The sequence below is a fragment of the Sus scrofa genome, chromosome 10 (genome assembly GCF_000003025.6).
Source record: "Sus scrofa isolate TJ Tabasco breed Duroc chromosome 10, Sscrofa11.1, whole genome shotgun sequence".
Lineage (NCBI taxonomy): Eukaryota > Metazoa > Chordata > Mammalia > Artiodactyla > Suidae > Sus > Sus scrofa.
In genome coordinates this window covers 30,684,264-30,701,178 of record NC_010452.4, presented here as the reverse complement: position 1 = coordinate 30,701,178, position 16,915 = coordinate 30,684,264, and the positions used below count along the sequence as shown (strand labels likewise).

The 16,915-nt window shown below is 41.3% G+C and overlaps 1 protein-coding gene across 3 annotated transcripts in view; it reads right to left on the bottom strand.

Annotated features, from left to right (window-relative positions):
* Positions 1 to 16,915, bottom strand: part of SLC28A3 (solute carrier family 28 member 3) — a 67,707-nt gene that overhangs the window by 29,588 nt on the left and 21,204 nt on the right. For all 3 annotated transcript variants that reach the window (XM_021064009.1, XM_021064008.1, NM_001244637.1), the window contains 2 exon segments: positions 5,904 to 6,002; positions 1,520 to 1,599 (listed from right to left, as the gene is read on the bottom strand). In XM_021064009.1, coding sequence (XP_020919668.1) covers positions 1,520 to 1,599; positions 5,904 to 6,002 — 179 coding nt within the window.

Sequence of the window (16,915 nt, the reverse complement as noted above, 5' to 3'; positions counted from 1 at the left end):
TCCTGGTGATAAATATTCTTTATATATATGTGATAAGAGCTTTCAATCCTAATTCTCCTGAGCTTTTTTTTTGGCTGCACCTGAGGCATATGGAAGTTCCCAGGCCAGGGATCAAATCTGAGCCTCAGTTGAGACCACATGCCACAGCGGTGGCAATGCCAGATCCTTAATGCACTGTCCTGGGCTGGGGATTGAACCCACTCTTCAGCAGCAACTCCGAGCCACTGCAGACAATGCTGGATCCTCACCCACTGCACCAGAGTGAGAACTCCCAGAGTTGTCTTTTTATGATACATAAAAACAGGTGTTCCTGTCGTGGTTCAGTGGTTAATGAACTTGCCTAGTATCCATGAGGACTTGGGTTTGATCCCTGGCCTTGCTCAGTGGGTTAAGGATCCAGTATTGCCATGAGCTGTGGTGTAGGTCACAGACACAGCTCCGATTCAACCCCTAGCCTGGGAACCTCCATATGCCACAAGTGTGGCCCTAAAAAAAAAAGACAAAAAAAAAAAATCCCAAACACACAAAACAAAAAACGAAGTCCCTCAGAGACTTGGGAATTTAAATCAAATTTAAATAGGAATTGAGAAAATTTACAAAACTTTAGTATTATGGTAGAGTAACAAATGATCTTGAACTAGGAATCAGAAGCTGAAATTTCAATTAGCTTTTTCCCACTCTAGCTTGACTAACCTTGGGTAAATCACTTTTCTGAGCTTCATTTTTCTGATCCCCCAAATAATAATTTGTCTCTTCTGCTAATGGGTGATAAGGACTTGAATATTTTCATGATAAAACAAGGCAAGAGAAAATTTGTTGGGATTTAAAGTGATTTGGGCTTTGAGGAATCAATTGCTTATTGATTGAACATGGAGAAGATGAACTACTTCTGTTTGGATTGCAATTAGGCAGCAATTTTTACCTTTAATTAGAAGATTATCCTAGATATTGTGTTCCCAGGACATCAGCAGTTTGAATTTACCACGTTGAGGAGTTCCCCTTGTGGCTCAGTGTTAAGGACCCTGACTAGTATCCGTGACGAAGTGGGTTCTATCCCTGGCCTCGCTCAGTGGGTTAGGGTCCCACATTGCCAGGAGCTGTGGTGTAGTTTGCAGACTTGGCTCAGATCCCTTGTTGCTGTGGCTGTGGTGTAGGCTGGTAGCTATAGCTCCCACTGGACCCCTAGCCTGGGAACATCCATATGCCATGGGTGCAGCTCTAAAAGAAAGAAAGGAAGAAAGAAAGAAAGAAAGAAAGTAAGAAAAAAGAAAGAAAGAGAAAGAAAGAAAGAAAGAGAAAGAAAGGAAGAAAGAAAGAAAGAAATCACACATAGATTATTCTAGAGCTCCATTATGTTTTCTGAAAATGGTGTTGGGTGCATAGTGGGGAGCAGGGATTGGTAGTGACTATCTCTGATAAACCACAATTAATGTTAAAAATTAGATGAGAACAAAACAAAGCAGCAAAACCACTTTGTTTTGGATGTAGGTATGGTCATTTCTCTAGTTGAAACCTGTACCCTTTTTGATGTGTCTCTTGATCTTCCTCCTCTTCCTCCTTCCTTGGAGAATCCTCCTCAATGGTGACTTGCTCTTCATCCTGGAAATCAAACATTGCAACAGAAGTGGAATAATGAGAATCCTGAGTACAATGGCCTCTGATCTCTTTGGCTCAGAATTTTGGCCAAAAAGGGTCCTTTTCAGCTCTTCTGTGAGATGATAGCTCCAATTACCCACTGCACAGACATTTTTGCCTTGTCACAAAAATTCAGGCTCATGCATTTCTCCCTTTCCTTCAAAAGGAGCCATTGGTATTTTCTCCATTTCTTCAGGGAACTGGCTAATATCTTTTTGTCCCTGTCTCTACTGTAATCATTCAACTCCTGCTCTGTTTTCAGACAAGAGCTAAATGAAGTTAATACCAGGGACTGTATAAATCTCCCTTTATATTCCGCCAGCTCCAGCTCCCAAATGACTGAGACCGAGGCTGGTTTTATTGCCCAAGCAGCCCAAGGCTTGATCTGCAGATATGAAGAGTGCTCAACCTCTTCAAGAGCTGTTAAATTACCCTTGGGAACTAGGGTTCTCCTATCAGTTGATTTAAAGGGAAATGTTTCCCTTAGCTTGTTAAGCCCTTACTCTAATTAACTGAGCAAAGTGTATACCTGGGCTATCTTTCATGGACGATCTTTCCAGGTTCTGTCTGAGCTCTTACATATCTATGACTCCTCCTCCTATTCTTGTGATGGTGGAGCGATTTTTTACCTCCCACCACTCTGCAATAATGTCTCAAACAGGTCCAGCGACTGTAAGCAAAGCAAGGGAAGGGAGGGAGGAAGTAGGCAGGTGTGGCGTAGTTTGGAACATACTCTAAGACGTGGAATGGCAAATGTCAGCTTTAGTTTTTTCATCTGATCCCAGGAGGCCTTTGATTCTTTTTATTTTTTTTAATTAAAATTTTTTTAATTTATAAATTATAGTTGATTTAAAATTTTCTCTTGATGTCTGCTGTATGTGTGTATGTATTTATATATATACACACACACATACACATTCTCTTTCTCATATTATCTTCCATCATGTTCTATCACAAGTGATTGGATGTAGTTCCCTGTGCTATACAGCAGGACCTCATTGCTTCTCTTTACTTTAGTAAGAAAGTATAGAAATAAGTGATTAGCATGTCTCTGAGCTGAAAGGATCCTCAAAGATCATCTTTAGATGCCAGAATCCCTTTATACTACTGACTGAGGCTGCCTTCCTCATTTTCTAAGCTGGTTCTCAGGTACTTGGAAGATGAGGGGGATGGTTGTAATAGAAACCAGCTGAATTCAAGCTGCAGCTCTAAGGTCAGGGGTAGAAAGAAGCATTACTGATTTTTTCCCATCTAATACCTAGCTTGGCCAATAGTCACAGTTTGGTAAATTAAAAAAATTTTGTTGGGAGTTCCCATGGTGGCTCAGTGGAAACGAACTCAGCTAGTATTCATGAGGACATGGGTTCGATCCCTGGTTAATGATCCAGCGTTGCCGTGAGCTGCGGTGCAGGTCATAGACGTGGCTCAGATCCTGTGTTTCTGTGGCCTTGGTGTAGACCAGCAGCTGAAGCTCTGATTGGACCCCCAGCCTGGGAACTTCCATATGCTGCAGGTGCAGCCCTAAAAAGCCCCCCCCCCAAAAAAAAGCTTTAAAAAATTTTTAGAGTATAGTTGATTTACAATGCTGTGTTAGTCCCAGGTGTACAGAAAAGTGATTCAGTTACACACATACATATATCCATTCTTTTTCAGATTATTTTCCCTTATAGGTTATTACAGAAATTGAGTAGAGTTCCCAGTCTGTATAGCCGGTCCTTGTTGATTATCTATTTTTATATATAGTAGTATGTATATATTAATCTCAAACTCCTAATTTATCCCCCCCCCCAGCTTGGCCAATAGTCAAAGTTTGGTAAATTTTTATTTTAAATGATCATAATCATTATTTCCTTAGAGTGAAATTGTTCCAAGTTACCTACCATATGGAATGTCTAGCCTTACTATTGTTCTCTTTTCTATTTTTTTCCAACCCTTTCTCATCTTTGAAACAAAACAACAACAAAACCTTCCTGACCCCACAGCCATGGGACCCCAGCCTCGCTCCTTCCCCTCATGGCCAAACCACTTGAAAGAGTCGCCCTTGCTTTTACTGACACTCCCTCATGTCCTGCTCACTTCTCAACTTGCCATGACCAGATTTCTACCGAGATGGCTTCTGCCAAGGTCATCTAAGGACCTTTGTTGCCAAGTTCAGAACTTACTCCTCAGTCTTCATACTTCTGTTTACAATAGTACCTAATTTTTTTTGTTTTTAGCTTTTTTTTTTTCCTTTGGTGAAACTCTTTTTTAAAAAAGACTTTTTAGAGCAGTTTTAGGCTCACAGCCAAATTGAGGAGAAGGAACAAGGTTTGCCATACATGTTTGCCCCCCACCCACAAACACCACTGTTCCCATGACTGACTTCTCCACCCAGAGTGGTACCTTGGTCCATAGTTTACATGAGGGCTCACTCTTGGTGTTCTACATTCCATGGGTTTGGACAAATGTTTGATAACATGTATCAACCATCAAGGTATCATACAGGGTATTTTCACTGCCCTAAATATCCTCTGTGCCCATTCATCCCTTCCTTCTCCTAGGTATCCTGTGACCTTTTTACTGTCTCCACAGTGTGCCTTTTCCAGAATGTCATATAGTCAGAACTATACAGTATGTAGCCGTCTCAGGCTGCTTCTGTTACCTAGTAATCCACATGTAATTCTCCGCTCTGTCTTTTCACATCTTGATAACTCATTTGCTTTTAGCGCTGAATGATATTCCATTGTCTGGATGGACCACAGATCATTTATCTATTTACCTACTGAAGGACATCTTGGTTGCTACTAGGTTTTGCCAATGATCAATAAAGAGACTATAAACACCCATGTGCAGGTTTTTGTGTGAACAGAAGTATTATTTTCTCTTTTTTGTTGAAGAATACTTAGTGATATGAACACCTGACAATGTATTAAGTGAAATAGATGATGACCAAATATTATGACCTCAATATGGGTGACACAGGCAGGCAGACGTGTATGTATTTGTATGAAAACAAACTATTGCAATATGATAGACACTGACTTTTTTTTTTCTGGAATTGCAGGTCATTTTTTTGTCTTCCAAATTTCGCTGCAATAGTATTTCAATTTTTCTCCTTCAAATAAATTATTCTTTTATCATGAGCAACCCCCCCCCCATATGGCAACCAAAATTACTTTCTAAAGGATGAAATATATGGGTAATTTTCTTACTTTTTTTAGCAAATTAAAGAAGGCTTTCCTCAAATGAGATTCTTTTTTTTTTTTTTTTTTTTTTTTTTGTCTTTTTGCTTTTTCTTGAGCTGCTCCCATGGCATATGGAGGTTCCCAGGCTAGGGGTGGAATCGGAGCTGTAGCCACTGGCCTACACCAGAGCCACAGCAACGCGGTCTGTGTAAGGTTGCAGCTCAGGCAACGCCGGACCCTTAACCCACTGAGCGAGGACAGGGACCGAACCCTCAACCTCATGGTTCCTAGTCGGATTCGTTAACCACTGTGCCATGATGGGAACTCCGAGATTCTTTTTTAGCAAATTAGAGAAGACTTTCTTCAAATGAGATTCTTACATTTGTAACTTATATAATATTGTACATCAACTATACTTCAATTAAAAAAAATTTTTTTTGGCTGTGCCTGCAGCCTGTGGAAGTTCCCAGGCCAGGGATTGAACCCGTGCCACTGCAGCGACCTGCACTGCTGCAGTGACGATGCCAAATCCATAACCTGCCATGCCACAAGGGAACTCCTAAAAAAAATAAGTTTCTTAAAAAAATCTATACTCAATGAAAATATCCTTTAAAAGTGAACACCTCATAAAGATATTTTCAGGGAAAAAACAACAACAAAAAAATGAGATCCTATGCAGAATTCAATAGATAAAAAAAAATAAGAGGTGGCATTGTCACAGAGCACTTCAATTTGCTGTATACACTCCTAGGTGTCCCTGAGAAACCTTAGGGTGTGAAGGACACAGTTTTAGAACCTTCTCTTGTCTCATTTATTTTCAAATTGAGGTGTTTTGATTGAAGCCTTGGGATGGAGTTTGGAATCTTTAATAGTGAAGTGCCAGAACAAGCCTAGGTACTCTCACCATCAGAGAAGTCTGAGGACAGGTATATAAATGCAGCATCTTTGGGCATGTGTGTTTTCTTCTTGGCTCTGCCACACATACTCTATTTACCATTTAACTCATTCCTCTGAGTGCCAGCTGAGCACTGAGCTTTCTGTCCCTATAGCTGTTGCACAGCAGTTACCATGGTGATAGATTCACTCACTGCTTTCTAGCCATACCTGTTTTCCATTTTCATCCTCTCTGTTTTGTACAACTCTGCTCCTTAATGAGTTGTCGTTTCCTGATGTGTTCTGGCTTTCAACGCAGATTTCGTCATTCTAAGAAAAAGCACAGATTGCAAAAAAATAAAAATTCAGAGCCAAAAAACCCCAAATATTCTTTCAATGAATGATACATAGAAGATTTTGAGGGCTGGGATGGCAAAGATGAGTCAGCTGATTAAAGAAAGAACCAGTGAATCTTGGCACATGAAGAAACCTATATATTTTTTAAAATGTGACCATCGACTATAGAGGCAACATAAGGAAAAAGAAATGTAAATCCTTGTGTCTCGATCTAGAAATGTAAATCCTTTTCTTCCCCTAATATGTTCTTACATTATGTATAGTTGCTCATGCCAAAAGTGTATTTTAGTTTAAAAATTTGGATCACTTATATTTCACTTATATTTTTTTCCTAAAGAGATGAATACCTTTAAGTATGAGACTAACAAATGCCTAAGTGTTTTGTATTTTTTCATTTCTTTGATTAAGCATGTTCAGTTTCTGTGCTTCTGATCTTTCTTTCGTCCGGAACTGTCTATAAATCCCTTCTACACCACTCTTCCTACATAATAAAGTGAGTCTCTCGGCCTCCAAGGGTCAATTACATGCTCCTTGGCATGGTTCAGGGCTGCAGGATCCTGCTTATTTATCTCACTCTACTCCCCTCGTAGTCATGATGAATGAATACCCAGCTAAAGAGAACGACATGCCCTTCTCCAAGCCCAGGCCAAGTTCTCCTGCCCTGGGCTTGCCGTAGTCTCTCTACTGTCCTGTAAACCTGTAAAAGTTGAGCACTTTCTTATATGACAAGATTTATACATAGGAATTCCCGCTGTGGTGAGACAGGATCGGTGGTGTCTCTGGAGTGCTGGGATGCAGGTTCGATCCACCCTGGGCACAATGAGTTAAGGATCAGGTGCTGCTGCAGCTTCGGTGTAGGTCACAACTGTGGCTCAGATCTGACCCCTGGCCTTGGAACCCCATATGCCACTGGGAGGCCAAGAAAAGAGAAAGAGAAAAAAAAAAAGATTTATACATAAATCATGCTTCAATCAGGACCATGATGACCTGAAAAATGCATGTGTTGTATTGAAGGTCACTATTTATATTTGAAACCTGGATGATTTTTGTGCGTGTGTGTTGTTATGGTAGAAAAGATGTGTGTGGTCCAAGTTGAGAAAGGCAGACTGTTGCCTGGTCTAGGCCTTGTAACGTCCTAATAAGCAGAGCTTAGATGAGAGTGCAGGTTTTCAATCTCCTTTGCATCATATCACACCGACCTCCATATTATAAAACCAAACATAGCGAACCAGAGGCTAGATAATTTTATTTTTAAATGTTGGATTTATGAAATGTTGACATGTGTTTTGTTTGGTTTGAAGCAGCCATTGGTAGTAATGATTATAGGAAAAAAAAATTCCTTTTGTGAGACCAATTTTACTTTTACTTTTTTGATTTTTAACAAACTGAGTGGAGTTTGCTCTTGGAGGGGGTGTTCTGACCCCCTAGCTGTTTTTTCCAAGTGTGACAAACACCTGGTTCATTTTTCCTCTCCCTTATTTGGGTGGGTCCAATCTTTCTCCCATCTCATCCCAACTTGCCTTTTTATCTGGCCTTTCATTCCAATAGATAGATAGTGTCAGGTGGGTGCCTGTATCTTTTCAGGAAATGTTCTCTCCTAGCCTTATTGGTTATGACCTTGTCTTTGAAAAGGAACAAGTACATGACTTTGATTTTATCGTTAGATCTCTGTCTAGCGTCATGGATCTAGAGGAAAAAAAATGCAATACCAACTGTATTCCATGTTCCGTTTATTGAAACACAGGGTTATATAGATGTGAATAATGTCTAACTTCCAGCACACACTTGATTCATGCTTAAGAGTCTTGTGGCCAAGCTGCTTTTCTGTTTACAAGTATTGATACTTTACTTTAGCCTGGTTCCTCGCACATAAGAGACACTAACGATTATTAGTTGGATTAGTGAACCAGGGGATTTTAATATTGCACTAGATAGTATAGCAACGTGGCTGCTCTGGATACTTGGTATCGAAATATAGCGGTGTGTGAGGGTCAATATATAGAGTATGAAAGATGATTAAATGTTGCTAATTGAAAGTTGGCTAACAGGTACTTAGGGACTCATTTTTCTATTCCTGCTTTCATGCATGCAGAAAATGTCCTTCATAAAAGATTAAAAATAAAACCCAGCAAAAGTTGGAGGAAAAACCGGTCACAGGTACCTGAAGAGGCTTGATCCCTCGGGTCCCTAATTACATGTGTGACACTGGGCAGGTTACATCTTCCTACTCTTCCATCCACCCATCTAGACATCGCAGTTTTGGCTTGGTGTTCTTATGGTCCCTTCTAGAATCCTGACATTTTCTGCTTCCAAGAGCTTCAGCCTCTTGCTGCTGGTTATTCCTGCCACCTGGCGGCAGAATGGGAGACTTCCTCATGGGCAGGGTTGAGCCTGCCTTTTTCAAGTTAATGAAAGAGGAAGGGGTGGGGGTAAGGGGGTGAGGGTTGGCATGGGGGTAAACTGGACATAAATGGTGACAAGACCACCTCTGGGAATGTATTATTCAACATGTAATGGGACTGTTTTACCCCCACTAGAGTACACACCTTGGCTTTTTTTTTAAGCATTTTCAGGAAGAACAGTATCTCCTGGTTGACAATTTTCATCAGAAACAATGGGGGTGTTTGTGGGTGTTTATTGGCGCCTGAAAACATGACCCCTAAAACACCTGTTTCTCTGCTTCTTTTCAAATTGGAGTCATGGGGCTATAATAGGTGGCCCATAATTACTTCCTAGCCCTTTGTTTATTTCCATCTGGTTAGCAATTCGGATTAATAGATACCTTAGAAAACCGGACTCCTACATCCACGACTGTATTCTGAGTGCACACCTGTCCACTGAATGGGTAACAATGCTGTGGGTGCCGTGTGTGTGTGTGTGTGTGTGTGTGTGTGTAATTCTCAGCAATTTACATCACACCACTTTTAATTTCTCTACTTAGCGTTAGTGGCTGGATGTACTAAGGAGATGATCTTGGATCAAGCCCCCTCTGAAGGGCAGGGTCCTTGAGCCAGTAAGTGCCTGGGGTTGTTTTTGTTTGTTTGTTTTGTTTTGTTTTGTTTTGTTGCTTTGTAGGATTGCACCTGTGGCCTATGGAAGTTCCCAGACTAGGGGTTGAATTGGAGCTTCAGCTTTAGGCTTACCTCACAGCCACAGCCACAGTGGATCTGAGCTGTGTCTGTGACCTTCATCACAGCTTACAGCAACGCTGGCTCCTTAACCCACTGCGAGGGGCCAGGGATCGAACCTGTGTCCTTCGTAGATACTAGTCAGGTTCATAACCTGCTGAGCCATGATGCTAACTCCAGCTTGTGGCCACTTTTAAACTGTGTAGAGTTCTGGTGGTCATTTCTTATGCCAGCAGAGTGGCCTTCCCCCTATAGGCTGGTTATAAGTCAACTCTGCCCTTTAAATAACAGGAGTGGGCAATTCTGCATTTGTGAGCAGGTCATTGTCTCCATGATGGGTTTGACATTCTTTCTTCCACCTGTGCCTACTCCACTCACTTGGTCTCCATCTCTCCCTCCCACTATGGCCCTGATTGCACAGTGTTGTCCCCATCTCTCGGATGAAGTGTCTCTGCTACAGACTCAGCATCACTGTGACGGGGGCCTTTCTTTCTACCTTCCTTATAGAAACTGTTCTGGCCATATGTGCTCTAGCTGAGGGACTGGCTTTGCTGAGGAGGTGCGGCAGGAGTTTTAAGACCTGGGGCAAGCACAGAAACCTTTTCCCAAGGAGACTTGATCCTAACCTTTAGTAGGACATAGATTATAAATGTTTATGTAAGATGGGAATTTCCCAGAAGGCAAAGTGATAGCGACAAGAACCTGGAGGAATAGCTATGAAGTTCTTTAATTGGTTCTGGGGCTTGACATTACATGGCCAAGTTCTAGGCAGTGTAATGGGTGGAGGGCTCTATATCGCCAGAACAGATTTCCATGGGTGATCAAAGTTGTTTATTTTCTTTGTATGCAGATATGTACCTATTAATCTATCTCCACATCTCTGTACACCTTTAGTGCACACTTCCTGGAAGTGTCATCCCTGCCATGCAGCCAAGGCTGCAGGTGCAGAAAAATTTTCTCAACCATACATGCTGGTTGTGTTTCCTTACCAACCCCTGAGAACTGAAGGATGCTTGCCTGATTTCTCTCTGTTTGTTTCAAAGGTAACTGGTGTTAAAAAAAAAAAAGTCCTTGGTATTTGGCTGAGATGCTTTGCAGAGAGAGAAATATGCTTTGAGAAATATAGTGATCCATCACCCAGACCTGGCTCTAACTTGACCCTGGGAAGGTGCCTGTGCAAAGGAAACCTGGAGGTATCCAAGAGTTACCTTGGCTTCATTATCATGCTAAGATCTCTGCCCCTAAGGGGGGAATTGTACTCTGCTGGGTACAATTAGTGCCCTGTGCAAAGGAGTGTGGAAGAGTCTGTGTGGCCCGCTGCCCTTGGAAATCTCCACCCTTTACCTAGAGCCTGATGACCTGTCTGCCTCCTGGACTTTGAAATTCCCTTACTCCTCCTCTCCCTTCTGGGAAAAGATGCCTTTAGAGCAAGAGTCCACCCCCACTTCTCCATTCTTTGACCACTGAATAAAAGCCTGTCTTGCTTGCACCAAACTCAGTTTCATTACTTGCAGCATGAACCTGAGTGGGAAAGAACTCCCTGACCCAGCTGGGGGGCTTTGGTTCAGCTAAGGGGGCGGCGGTGGTGGTCCTTGAGTCTAACACAGTAACAAGCGATCAGTGTGGTGCATTCTGAGGAAGAGGGTGGCTTAAACATTACCATGGATGCCAAAATCCCAGTGCCTGCCACAAAAGTGGGAAGTGATGTCATTTGGACTCGGGACTGTTAAATCTGTATTTTACCCACTGGACTTTAAGCTGAGAAGCTGGATACTATGTCCTCTGTTCTCTGTGGAATACCATGAGCCCAGCACAGTGCTCAATGACTATTTTTTTTTTTGGTCTTTTTACCTTTTCTAGGTCCGCTCCCACGGCTTATGGAGGTTCCCAGGCTAGGGGTCTAATCAGAGCTATAGCCGCCGGCCTACACCAGAGCCACAGCAACTCGGGATCCAAGCCTCATCTGCGACCTACACCGCAGCTCACGGCAACACCGGATCCTTAACCCGCTGAGCAAGGCTAGGGATCGAACCCGCAACCTCATGGTTCCTAGTTGGATTCGTTAACCACTGAGCCATGACAGGAACTCCGCTCAATGATTATTTTTGAATGAATGAGAAAGGGACTGTCAAACATATAATATCAGATTAAACAGTGTCTCTACAAATGGTGCAGGACTAGTAAGGGAATGTTTTCTCTACTTCTTTAAGAAGTTACCTTATGTTCTAATATTCTGAGCCTTAAGTGTCTAAGTGAAGGTATTAGTAATAAATACGTCACTAGATGAGAGCAACTGCCTCAAATAGTAACTTAAATGTATAAAATTCAATACAACTAGATCATAGGCAATGACTCAAATGTAAATCTTAGGTGACTGCTTCTTGGACTATTGATAAATTGTCTATATGAATTGATGCTGCATTATGATAAAACTCTTGGGTTCCATGGTCATACCGGGGTTCAAATCCAGCCTTAATTTCTTGAGTCCTCATACCATGGGGCTCTTTACCTACCTAGTGGGCTCTGTGACCAGTCTGGTGCCACACATAATAAGCACTCATTGACTTTTATGTTAATTTTACAATTTAATTTGCTACTTGCTTGCTCGTTCTGGGCATGTATTTTGTCCTCTTGATGAAATTTAGCTTGTAAAAGTCAGCATCTGTTTTTGAATCTAATCTCTTCAAATTGTGATCATTCCTCCCTCTTCTTTTTATTTCTTACTCTTTTTTACTTAAAAAAACTACAAATTTCAGGGTTTTTTTTTTTTGTCATCTTAGGACCACACCTGCAGTACATGGAAGTTCCCAGGCTAGGGGTCAAATCAGAGCTGCAGCTGCCGGCCTACACCACAGCCAAGCAACACAGGATCCAAGCCACATCTTCGACCTACATCATAGCTCATGGAAATGCTGGATCCTTAACCCACTGAGCGAGGCCAGGGATTGAACCCAAGTCCTTATGGACACTAGTTGGGTTTGTTACTGCTTAGCAGGACTGGAAATCCTACAAATATCAAATATTTTAAGGCCATTTCTCTAATGTCTGCCTCCAAATTGTATGTCTTCCAGAAGCCTCTGTTTGTTACCTATTGCTTCTGACCTTCTTGGCTCATGTAACTTCTGGCTCTGTCTCAAGTCTTGGGTTTCCATAATCCTAATGTGAGGTAATGGGCACTGGCTAGACTGCTCCCTCTGTGAGATGTTCCTGTTTTTCCTGCCAGACTGTGTGTGTTTACAAACTGGGTGAGGAGCAGCAGGACTGTGGGAGGGAGCCACCTGACCAGCCTGGGGCTCATTGTCACACTGCCCTGTCACCTCTGAATGCTCCGAAGGGAGCCTTGAGTTGGGCGCAAGGAGTCAGGGCCACAGAACCCTGATAACACTCCCCCCTCCTGACCTTTGTGAGCCAGAGCCAAAGGGCACCTCTAAGTAGAAGGGGATAAGGAAAAGTGGAAAGAGGCAGAGTTCTGTACCTGAAGGAAAACAATTAGAAGGTTTCTATTCATCAGATTAAAAAAAAAATACAGGAGTTCCCATGGTGGCTCTGCGGAAATGAACCTGACTAGTATCCATGAGGATGTGGGTTCAATCCCTGGCCCTGCTCAGTGGGTTAAAGATCTTGAGTTGCCATGAGCGGTGGTGTAGGTCGCAGACATGGCTCGGATCTGGCGTTGCTGTGGCTGTGGTGTAGGCTGGCAGCTGCAGCTCTGATTTGACCCCTAGCCTGGGAACTTCCATATGCTGATGTGGCCCTAAAAAGATTAAAAAAAAAAAAAAAAGAATTTAAACATGCAAGTACTCTTGGAATATGGCTTCCGTGAGCTTTCTTAAAGAAACTCCTCAAAGAAGAGTAAGTGAAACAAACGATAAATGGAGAAATTTTGGCAAAACAAGTACAGTAGGTTTTGATTTTTTTCCCCTTGACTGCAGCATGCATGTGGGATGCAGCAGCATCAATGTGGGATCTCAGTTCCCAGACCAGAGATTGAACCTGGGCCACAGAGGTAAAAGCTGAGTCCTAACCACAGACCACCAGGAAACTCTCTGAATCTTTTTAATGAATCAAAATCTAAAACACCACCAGGGATTAAGATTCCAGAACAAATGGTAAGCATTAAAGCCCCTGAAAATGTAGAAAAGATTATCAGGGCCCCACTTGAGGGAGAAGGAAACAAAAAAGTAGATGATAGTATAAGTAGGCCAACTTTCTCAACTTTTAATTTCTGGGACCCAGGAGAGATTATAAGTAGCAGTGTTTAAACTAGAAAAGTAAACACTAGAAGATAATATGTTCAGCTAAAATATCAAGTGATGGAAGAGAAGGAAAGAAAATTAAAGGAAGATAGAAAATATAATAATTTTGTGGAATTCCCTGGTGGCTCAGTGGGTTAAGGATCTGGCCTTGTCACTGCAGTGGCTTGGGTCACTGTGGTGCAGGTTTGATCCCTGGCCAGGGAACTTAAGCATGCCTTTGGGGCTGCAAAAAAACAAAACAAAACAAAACAAAACAAAAACAAAAAAAACCCAAAACTAATTCTGTGATAACTCACAATCTTAAGCTGGTTATAAAAGGATTCACGAAAACAAACAAAAAAACCCACATCTTTAGAAAACAAACAAACAAACAAACAAACATCAACCAAATCAATGAAAAGATTTAAGGACAAAAAAAAAATCACATCAACTATGATGAGAGGAACTAAGAGCAAGCAAGTTGATTTGGTTGAGTCAGATGGAACAACAGAACACAACTGTGGACTGACAGTGACTCAGGCAAAGCAGGCAGTGGTCACCATCTTAATCGAGGCTGACAGAGGACAGAAAACTCAATTACCTTGTCCAAACAGAAGCCAGTCATCAGGGTACAATCTCATAGCCTTTGAAGCACGGCTATCTATGTACCAGTAGCATGGATTATCAAAGAAAACAGAGAGAAATATCTGGAGACACATTTAGAAAGACATGAGAAAACTCTTTCAGTCTACGACAAATCAAGTGGGCAAAAGTAAGGACAAAGGAAAACTAAAATAATAATGAATAATAGGAATCTAATTAACATCTACTGAACTCTGAACTCTATAACCCAAATAGAAGGTGCATTGTGGCCAAGACTGCTAGTCATTCTTCATGTCATTTCCCCATTTCTTTTAGAATTAGAACTCTGAGAAGAAACTTGTGGTTGTCAAGGGGAAGGCAGGAGGGTGTGGGAGGAACTGGGAGTTTGGGGTTAGTAGATGCAAACTGTTACATTTAGAATGGCTAAACAATGAGGTCCTACTGTATAGCACAGGGAACTAGAGCCAGTCTTTTGGGATAGACCCTGATGGAAGATGATGTAAGAAAAAGAATGTATATATATATATATATATATATGTATGGCTGGGTCACTTTGCTGTACAGCAGAAATTGGCACAACATTGTAAATCAACTGTATTTTAATAAAAAAAGGAAATAGAGCTTTGAATTTTAGTAGGGCCTAATATTTTCCATAAAAAGGCATATTTCATAACTTCCCAGTGGTAATGATGACATTTTGTCACTGCAATTGAAGCTACGTGCAACTTCTAAAGTAGGACAGTTAGTGAAACTGATTGACCCCTTTCAGAATGTTTTAAAATACATAAAATTAAATATGTAGGATTAGAAGGAAACCAATGATATTGAAATCCAGTTATTAAAATATTAAAATGAATTCGTGATAGAATAATGTATGTGCATGTTTACTAACACATTAAAAACATGAAAAAAAAACCCTTAACAAGATCCAGTGGCAAGTTCCGATAACCACCTTAATTTCAATGCCATGGATGTAAGTTATGCAAAACATGTGAATTCTTTTTTTCTATTTGTATTTATGCACTCCATGTGATGAGAGTCCTTTTGCATCTTTCACATACATTTCAAACCTGGAGTTGGACCTCCTCTTGGTCTGTGGAGTGGTAAACACCCCTTTCCCCTCAGGCTGGTGGGGAAGCTTTCCCTGGCTATTTCTCATCGGATGTATCTCTTAGTTATGAAGCCGCTCTAAATGGATGCATCTGGGAGAATATGCCACCCCCTTTTTTCTCTTATTTGTATTTGAAGGTCCTGGTTTTACTTCTGGTTCTGTTTGTATTATCATCTGGTAAATCTGCTAGTGGGAAACAATCAAATTATGCCCAGGAGTAAAGGACTTAACATCTGGTGCAAATCGATTCTTGAAATAAAGAGAAAATGAGCGATAGTTGAGCATCCTGCTTAATTGTCTGAGGCTGATGTTATATGACTTTTTTTTTTAATAAGGCATTGTTTTTTCCACCAGAATTCTTCAGAGTCCTGGGTTATATTTAGAGGATGAAATGCAGATAAGCTTCCAAAGTAATTCTGGTGTCAGACCAGCCAAGCTCAGGCAGGCAGGAAAGTAGTTACCGCATGTAATGTCCACTTGGTGGTGCCACTTCACTAATTCTGCAAGATGGAGGTGCTGTGAAGGCCAAAATTACGGCCTCACTTCTATTTTATTTTATTTTTAATTTGTTTTTTATTTTTATTTTTTGCTTTTTAGGGCTGCACCTGTGGCATATGGAAGTTCCCAGGCTAGGGGTCAAATCAGAGTTACAGTGCTGGTTGGGGCCCACTTCTGACTCTGACAGTCTGGAAGTAGGCACTTGGTTAAAAGCATTAAAATGCTAAACCATGACCTCATTTTTTTATATATTCTGAATGTTTACTTCATGTATTTTCTGAGGTGGTTATATCCAGTAATAAATTCAATCTTTGTCAAAAGCATTCTGAAATCACTGGCCAAATTTAGGACAAACTGAGTACCAAAAAGTAAATAGACATCATTAGTGTCTGCAACTATGTCAAAAAATGAGATGAAATGATGGATAGATAGAAGGCAGCCTTGCTGAAGAAATATGTAATAAGGTATACTAAAATGGAAATTGTAGCCTGTAGGTGATGTGTTCACCATGAAATTCTTTCAACTTTTCTCTACATTTGAAAAATTTTCTATTAAAGTGTTAGGAGAAACAAATAATGTTGGTAATTGATTATAAAATATTGAGTAAAATAGAATGTTAGTCTACACTGATACTCAAAAAAAAAAAAAAGATGAAAAGAAGGGAAATTTATTCTTTTCAGAAGAAGGTGGGCTAAGGAATATTGAAGAAATGAAAGTCATCATTTTGTAATTTAATCCTAAGAGCAATGATATGACAACATCTAGACTTCTTACTCTGGGCACAGTGCTCTGTGCCTCCTCACACCCTACTTTACTCCACCTCTTTTCCCCTTGATTTTCTTTCTTTTTTTTGTTTTTGGGGTTTTTAGGGCTGCACCAGCAGCTTATGGAAGTTCCCAGGCTAGGGGTCGAATCAGAGCTGTAACCCCTGGCCTACACCACAGCAATGCTAGATCAGAGCCATGCCTGTGACCTACACCACAGCTCACGGCAATGCTGGATCCTTAACCCACTGAGCGAGGCCAGGGATGGAACCCAAAACCTCATGGATCCTAGTCGGGTTTGTTATCCATGAAGGGAACTCACCTCTTGATTTTCTAATATTTGCATCTTTATCAATTTTTTATTGCATGAAGCCCGGAGCTCATGGGTAAGCATCATCTCTTCTCCCATTAAAAACCAATTTCTGGAGTCCCTGCTGTGGCACAGTGGGTTAAGAATCTGACTGCAGCGGCTCCAATCACTGCAGAGGCCAGGGTTTGGTCCCTGGTCCGGTGCAGTGGGTTAAAGGATCTATTGCTGCAGCTGTGC